General features: G+C 30.0%; 1 protein-coding gene across 1 annotated transcript; it reads right to left on the bottom strand.

The window, feature by feature from the left end:
• Positions 1-2,394: 2,394 nt before the first annotated feature.
• LOC149226787 (laccase-5-like) lies at positions 2,395-8,285 on the bottom strand. The gene is made up of 6 exons (XM_089380297.1): positions 8,217-8,285; positions 7,887-8,038; positions 6,059-6,303; positions 5,775-5,903; positions 2,946-3,896; positions 2,395-2,525 (listed from the first exon to the last, which is right to left on the bottom strand). Exons 1-6 carry the CDS (start codon positions 8,283-8,285, stop codon positions 2,395-2,397), a joined length of 1,677 nt encoding a protein of 558 aa, XP_089236423.1.
• Positions 8,286-8,680: the final 395 nt, after the last annotated feature.

The following is an 8,680-nucleotide window of genomic DNA, read 5'->3' as shown; positions in this document are numbered from 1 at the left end:
CTTTGGTTGAACGTGGTTGACCATAATTGATTTTGGTTGACTTCGGTTGGCCATGTTTGAACATTATGGGTCATGGTTGACTATGATTAGCCATGATTGACTAACATTCTGATGTATGTCTTGGTTGACTTATGTTGAATTGCCATATTATACAATGGTTCTATTGGATTACGACATTCCTCAATGATATGCAATTTCAATTTTTTATGTTCTTGAATAATTATGTCAAATTTCAATGTTCATGAAACATTATATTGCATTGCAACATTCATGAAGAATTATGCTAGACTATGATATTTCTTAATGGGTATGTCATATTATGATATTTTTGTTGACTTATGTGAAATCACTATATTCATGAGTTCAAAAGTTATGCCACATTTGCAACATTTATGAATTGACCATATTTAACATTAAAAAATTGACTAGAAAGAAAATATGTATTCATAAATTCTTAATACAATTATTATAATTATAATTATATTAATATTTTTTAAATATAATATACTTTAAATTGATTTTAAATATAATTATTTTTAATAAATTATGCAAATTTATTTTAAAAGAAATTTAATCAAATAAAAATTATTTAATTCAAACTATTATTTTTTTTTTATAACTAAACTGTTATTATTTAATAAAACTAGTTTATAGGTTTTTTTTTTTTTTTTCTTATTTTTATCAAATAAAACATATTTGTAAAGATTTGAATTCATTGTATGTTTTAATTTGAACTCCTCACAACCATATATACCTCTACCATTTACGCTCAACTTGTTTGACAAAAAAATATATTATTTATCTAAAAATTAAAATTTATTAAAATTAAAATAATTTAATTTTATAATATTTTTTATTGAATGAAAAATTATATAATTTGAAAATAATTTTCATAATTTAAAATACGAGATGAAAATATAAAAATGAAATGTGAGAAAAAACTTTATGCTTTGTTGCTTTTTCTTTGTCCTTATCAAAAGAAATTCTCGTTAACGGGGAATAACCTCCGTATGATTATATTAAAAAATATCTTGTTTGCAAATCGAAGGTGCAAAGAACTCCTCACACGAAAAAAAGTAAATAAATATTGAAAAGAGGTCTCGGGGAATAACCTCCGTATGATTATATTAAAAAATATCTTGTTTGCAAATCGAAGGTGCAAAGAACTCCTCACACGAAAAAAAGTAAATAAATATTGAAAAGAGGTCTCTGGTTTCATTAAATCCCAGTGGGTTGTTTTACTGCACATTTCCATGGTCAAAATTGAAAAGAAATCTCTTGTTTTCATTCATTTTAAGAAACCGAGGGTTGTTTTCATGTTCAATATTGCAAATACATTTTTTTTTCATTGTTTTAAAAATTTTAGATTTTGGAATAAAGTGAAGTTAAATTATAGATATTGGTCTTTCGAATCACATTGTTAGAATTTGGTGGGTCTTTAGAACCAACTAATGTGATTTATCGTCACTACAAAGTAAGAACTCAATTGATCTAAGTGAATTAATTTGTTAAATTGTTTAATAATTTAGTTAGGAACTAGCTATTATATAATAATTAAATATTTCATCTAGATAATATAAATTGATTATTTAATAATATCAAATTTTATAATAATATTATCTAAAATAATTAATTTTTATAGTTTGTTAGAGTTTGACTAATCAAATAGTTTAATATTTAGTTTGAAATTAGCTATTTTGTAGCAATTAAATATTTTATTTCAATATCATAAATTGATTATTTAAGTTAAATTATTAAATTTAGTTTTTATTTATTAAATTTGAAAAAATTCCAAAATTTTATAATGGAATTAAATTGAGTATTTTCACCATTAAATTACAAATAATTTAACTTTTGTTTCTATTCATTAAATTTGAAAAATTCTAAAAATTTATAGTGAAATTAAATTCAATAGTTATATCATTAAACTACACATAATTTAACTTTAGTTTCTATCCATTAAATTTGAAAATAATCCAAAAATTTATAATGAAATTAAATTCAATACTTTCACCATTAAACTACAAATCCTTCTAAACTTTGCTAAAAACTAATTATTAAAAAAAATTGAAGTGGCAAATGTCTTTCTGAAATTAAATTCAATGCTTTCACCATTAAGTTACAAATCCTTAAAACTTTGCTAAAAACTAATTATTACAAAAAAATTGAAGTGGCAAATGTCTTTCTGGAATTAAATTCAATGCTTTCACCATTAAGCTACAAATCCATAAAAGCTTTGCTAAAAAATAATTACTAAAAAAATAAAAGTGGCAAATGTCTTTCTGCTTCCTGCGAAAGAAAGCTATACCTTATTTCTATATGTGAATTATGTAATTCTCGATTCCAGTAAATAGAGAATAATCAACTAAGAATTAGGAAATCGATCTGTGCAATCTAGCATTTAGGAAGGTCGAGAGGAGGAGGAGGCAGAGTGTTCGATTTTCCTGCTCCATTCTCCACGAGAAATGCCATTGTCATACCTACAATCGAATGGCTGTCTAGATGGCAATGCATCAACCAAATTCCTGTTACACAACATGAGAAAATCAAGAAGTTAAAAAAAAAATAAGAAGAGGGAATTTGAACTCTGAAATTAATTTAATTAGTAGTTGTGCAGGTTTTGGAATTAGAATTTATGTTGCAGATCTATTTAACTTTATGTTGTTAATTTATTTTTTCTTTTGAAGAAATTTTGTATTTTGATTGAAATTGTAAACATCCACTTATCATGGGACACATTATCAAAACAGCTTATGTGTTTTTGATGAGAGATGGAACGTTTACTTAAATTTTTAGCCTTTTCAATCAAGGTACACCATTTCTCAGAAGGAAAAACAGATCGACCACATCAATTTATAGTGATAATTTATTTTGAAAATATTTCGAAATCATACTAACCAAACCAAATTCAATCAATTATTTGACATCTCTCATAAAACACTTACCTGGATTGTTCGCTGTGAATCTTATTGCTGCCCACCCGCCTGTAGGAACTGCAATGGTGTTTCGCATCTGAGGGTCAACGAGATTGAAGTCAAGCGGATCAATTTCAGGATTATAATTACTGAATCCCTGTCCTATAACATAAAAATCGAACCCATGAATGTGGAGCGGATGACTGTCGATTGTAAAAAGACCTGTGTCCTGAAGGACTACTTGCACAGTGCTATTGAACTTGAGAACCTTTACTCGAGTGCCCAACTGCGTTTCTAAGAGACTGGCTGGCAGATTTTGGGAAGTGTAATTGAATGCCAGGGGAGGATTATCAGGAAAGTCTTTGGTGAAAACTCCACTGATGTTATAGAACAGAGCTTGCAGCATGGCAAAATTCTGTGGCAGAACGAATGAAAAATTGTTCATGCTTGCCACCAATCTTTGGCCATTGGGTCCTGCACAGGAATTGTTTGGGCAGCTATGGAGTCCTAATCCAATTGTAATGAGCATCTCCTCGTTGAATGTTAGAGGAACCGAGGCCTTCAGGCTCCTCAGCTTTGTGCTAAATTTGAAAGCAGTTGGGGTATCGTTAAATGCAGGGAGGCGAGGCATGACAGGGAGGGAATTCGAATTGGAAGAAGTGGTATCTTCGTCATGGGCCTTGTAATCCAGTGTTGCTGTCGTGGTGGAATTGTTGAATGGAATTCCTGGTGCGCTGTTGTAGACTCGGGCAGCCATGTAGTATTTTCCAGATGATTTTTTGGCCTTGAGGAGCACATCGGTAGTCTGACCAGGTGATATAAGGACTGTTTTGGTTTTGTAGGGTTTCGTGTAAGAGGCGTCCACGGCCACAACGGTCATTTTGTGTTTTGCTATGGTGAAGAATAGTTGGTGTTTGAGGGCAGCGTTGACTATTCTCAGAAGATATGTCTTTCCACTCTCAACCGAAACTCCGAAAGTATCTGCACCAAATAAACACAACTGAATTGCATTGAATTTTACTATACCTATAAATAACTTTGATAAATTCAATTAATTTTGAGTGGGTGATTTAGAGAAATGATTGTTATCTCTTTCACTTAGATCCAGTTCTGGCCCACTTTGACAAATTCAATTCAATTAGCTTTGAGTTTGTGTTTTAGAAAAATGATTGTTATTTTTTTCACTTAAATTCAATTCTGATTAGTTTCACAAAGTCAATTAGATTCAATTCTGATTTAGTTTCACAAAGTAAATTAGCTTCCAGTGGGTGATTTAGAGGAATGCTTCTTATTTCAATTCTGATTAGTTTCACAAAGTCAATTAGATTCAATTCTGATTTAGTTTCACAAAGTAAATTAGCTTCCAGTGGGTGATTTAGAGGAATGCTTCTTATTTCCTTCGCTTAGATTCAATTTTGACTCATACGTTAATATTAAATATAAAGAATCTAAAGCTTTAATGTTGAATGACTTTGAGCTTTGGAACTATAAATTAGAGAATAGAGTTATATGATTCTCAAGTAGTGATAAGAGAAATAAAAAATAAAAAATGTTACAATGTGTTTTAAAATTATGTTTTAACTATTTTGTGGTTTAGTATGTGTATATAGAGAAAGATAGAGAAGCTAATGGTTTATCCAAAGTTGGAATTGCTATGTAGCATGGTAAAAGGTGAACAAAGATGTCACAATATGTTTCTAAATTCTGCCTTGGAAGAGGTCAAATGTTTGAGAATGTTTTCAATCATCTTGTCTTAAACCTGTTTACAACTAGACAAATATTGATGGTTTATTGACAGCAGGAATTTAGATGTAGCTTGGTCGAAGATGTCACAATGTGTTTCTAAATTATTGGAAGATTTTAAAGGTTTGAGAGAGTTTTCCAACCACCTTCCTCTTTAGCATGTTGAGAAGTATGTAAGCTAATGGTTTATCTAATGCTAGAAGTTTGATGTTGCATAGTTAAAGATGGAAAAAGATGTCACAGTGTGTTTCTAAATTCTGTTTTGAAAGAGTTTAAAATTTCGAGAGGGTTTTCCAACCATCTTCCTCTTGAGCATGTCGACACAGAAATATATATATGAAAGTTAAAGTGTGGTACCTGGATGATAAAAAAAATAGAAATGGAGATTTCAAAATACTACCACCCTTATTTTCATGGAAAAGTGGTGGGAGCTAGAGATATTTATGTCTGAAATTTTATTAGAGCTTACTCCTATAACCTTTTTTATCATACTACTTATTTTATTTTTAGATATTAAAGTTGTATTTTTCTAATGTAAAAGGTTTTTCTCAAATTTTTGCCAAAGCTTATTTTTTTACTATTGTTTATTTATTTTTACATATTAAAATCTTATTTTTATAGCAAAAAATATATATTTTTAAAAATGTTCCTAATTAACCCGAGAAGCTAAATCTAATCAAGTTGTCCATATAACCTAATATAATTTCATGCAAAGTATATATATATATATATATATATATATATATATATAAACTTTATACTTTTCAAAAAATGTTAAAATAAAATATTTTAATATGAATTAATATGGCCATATACTTAAAAATATATTAATAATAAAATAATAGTACAATGTGGGTTGATAAAATGACTCAATAAACATGTTATGTAATCTCTATAACATTCAAAAATACAATTTAAACAATAAAAAATTACACATTTTTTTACACTCTAAATAACTTCACACCCTGAAAAAACTATCTGGCTTAAGTAATTAAAATTAATTTAAACTAATTTATCACATAAAAACCATTTATCTTATTTAAAAACAAATAAACTTCAATTCAATGAGACATCTCCAAATAAATGAGATGAACACGTCTATTCCATAAAACATACCTTCTTTTGAGCATGAGAACAAGTCTCCCGGATAGCTATTAACGGTGAAAGCATCGGATTCGTTTGCTACTCCTCCTGATAAAATGGCCTCCTTTATTACATCCTCGACGTTTGCGTTCCACCATTCGCCTGCACTAACAAAAAACTTGAAATCCCTGTGATCATTTTTTACAAGGAAAATAGCAGATTTTCAAAATCTGATATACTCTTCGCTTCATAGTTTGAGTGGACGATTACTTAAAATTTAACAAACGAGATGCAAAGAGCAGAACGATATTGATTACCTAATAGGATGGGAACTTCAGCAGAGGGGTTGGGAAAAGGATAGGGCCTGCCAATCCGGGGATAAATAACCAAGGCTCCATACACTGTAGCTCTAAGCCATGAGATGTGAGCATGCCACCAGAGCGTCCCCTCCTGTCCTTTTGTAGTAAACTTGTAAACATAACTAGTGCCAGGAACAATGGGACACTGCGTCACATAGGCTGGTCCATCGGCCCAGCAGGATCTCAATTGCCTTATCCCATGCCTGCACAGAGTCCAGACAGCGATGAAAAAACACCATATACAAAACTTCAGAAGAACCATTAAAATAAATGTTTTATCCTTTTATTTTCCGAGAAAATATTTGGGTAGATCCACCCGAACTGACAGTGATGAAAAAATTCCATATACAAAATTTCACAACAATAAAACATGCTTTATTTTTTTGGTCAGCAGACAAATCCATCCACCCTTATCAATGGGACCTCTAAACCATTGGCAAATTTACCCTTATCAATATGACCTCTAACCCAATTAAACTAATTCTCAAGTTCAACCTGCTCAATATGCATTATTATTCCTTAAACTAATTCTCAAGTTCAACCTGCTCAATATGCATTATTATTCCATGCTCAACGTGCATTATCATTCCATCATCAGGCCATAAATTCAAGATGGATAAATGATTAAGTTTAACTATTTTATCGGTGTTTTATCTAAATTGCAACATATAATTGTGGTTGAAATTATTATTTTTATCTATTTAAAACTAATTTTGAATAATAAATATTTAATAAATTTATTGCATTCAATTCAGATAGATTTAAACCATCTAAATCTGCCATTGGAGCGTAACAATGACTCATATATATAGAAACAAACTCCTCAAACCATATATTAAAAAAATAAAATAACCATCCAAATTCTCCATTCCAACCAACTTACCCAAATCTACCATTCCAATAATTTTTATAAAACTCATCAAACAATGGGCCAAAAACATAAGTTCAAATTACATCATTCAGAATTGTATTTTAATTTCAATATAAAAAGTAGATTATATTCCTAATTTCAACATGAAAGATATTAGTATTATATTAGTTTTTATCAAAACTTTATAGAACTCAACAAAGGAATAAAATGTTTAAATTTCCTCATTCAGAAGTGTATTTCTAATTAGATTGTATTCCTAATTACAACAGGAAAGATATCAGTATTATATCAGTTTGAGTTAGATTGTATTCTTAATTTCAACCTGAAAGATATTAGTATTATATTAGTTTTTATCAAAAATTTTAGAACTCAACAAAAATATAAAATGTTTAAATGGCCACATTCAGAAGTGTATTTCTAATTTCAATATAAAAGGTAGATTGTATTCCTAATTTCAACCTAAAAGATATCAGTCTTATATCAGTTTGTCATATACATTTTGGAGGTTAATTTGCACATAGTTCTGGAGAAATTTGTTAAAATCGATCTATATAGTCTATCAGGAACTTTTCAAGGGGTTAAGTTGATTTAATATATTGAAAAACAAATGGTAAATAATAAGAAAGCACAATCCAACGGAAATTTATTTTGCTAGATTCTAATTTAAAAAAACTCCCAAACCAATAATAATTAGACAACATCACATCATTTTTACCATTTATAAATATTATAGAAAAACATTGCATTGAATATTATAAAAAGCATGGGATAATTCCAAATGCAGATTTTTTTTTTTCGTTAAAAATAAATTTATATATTTTATCTGATGTCATTCATATTGAATTTTAAACAAAAACCAATGGATTGTGATATTGTCTTTCTACTGGTTTTGGACTTCAACTCTCAACAATTTACCAGTGGATGGTGACATTGTATTTGGATTGGTTTTCGACTTCAACTCTGAGAGTGTCACCTTCTTGGATATAAATAGTTGGGCCAGGAAATTGTCCATTCACTGTCACTATACTCTGTTCCTTGCATAGGCGTTTCACTTTCTGAGCTCCAACCTGTAACAAGAAAGACAATGAACATACTCATCAACCCGCAATCATGGATTCTACAGAGTGATTTACAGAGAAGAGAATTTCATTTATAGTAGTGAAAGCAATTTCTAAATTTCAATTTATCTAATTATTATTTCACACACTTATGCAACAAAACAAGAACTCCTAAAAAGGTATTTACAGTGAATTTGTGTCGGACTACTGCTGCAGAATCTCCGAATGGCATGGTCAACATAAAGCATAAAGTCATGATTAAGAGTTGTGGCCATGCTTTCAAGGGAGCCATTACAACTACAACTTTTGAAACTGCAAACAAAAGGGAATCAACCTTCCTTTTCTTTGAGATTTGAGCACAGCCACCCTAATATCAGTCTAAACCCTAATGGCGGTTAGGCCTGAATTTTTTTCCATTAAAGAAATCGTGCCTAAGTAGTTCTCAAGCTTACACAGTGACCTGAACAGCTCTCAAACTCACATAGGAACCAAACCTCCCATCTAGAGACTGACATAGGAAGTGAATTGTCCAACGATTATATATGTAATAGTTCAGTCGGGCAATTACTGGCTGCTCTAGGGAAAAAGCTGATGTAAGGCTTGCACGTAGTTTGTTCGAGCGCGTTTTCCACGACACTATCAGATTTGGTT

The sequence above is a fragment of the Pinus tabuliformis genome, chromosome J (assembly GCF_031772625.1).
Source record: "Pinus tabuliformis cultivar Carrire ecotype Pingquan chromosome J, CPIR1, whole genome shotgun sequence".
NCBI classification, from domain to species: Eukaryota; Viridiplantae; Streptophyta; class Pinopsida; order Pinales; family Pinaceae; genus Pinus; species Pinus tabuliformis.
Note: the sequence above shows the minus strand (reverse complement) of the source record. Positions and strands in the feature narration are given on the sequence as shown.

What these genes read in the sequence shown, in the direction of transcription:
- LOC149226787 (XM_089380297.1), bottom strand. Translation starts at nt 8,285, where the DNA reads ATGACTTTATGCTTTATGTTGACCATGCCATTCGGAGATTCTGCAGCA. An exon ending in TGAAGTTCCCATCCTATTAG is followed by an intron (nt 5,904 to 6,058) that starts GTAATCAATATC and finishes TTGTTAGTGCAG; the next exon opens with GCGAATGGTGGAACGCAAAC. An exon ending in ATTCACAGCGAACAATCCAG is followed by an intron (nt 2,526 to 2,945) that starts GTAAGTGTTTTA and finishes GTTGTGTAACAG; the next exon opens with GAATTTGGTTGATGCATTGC.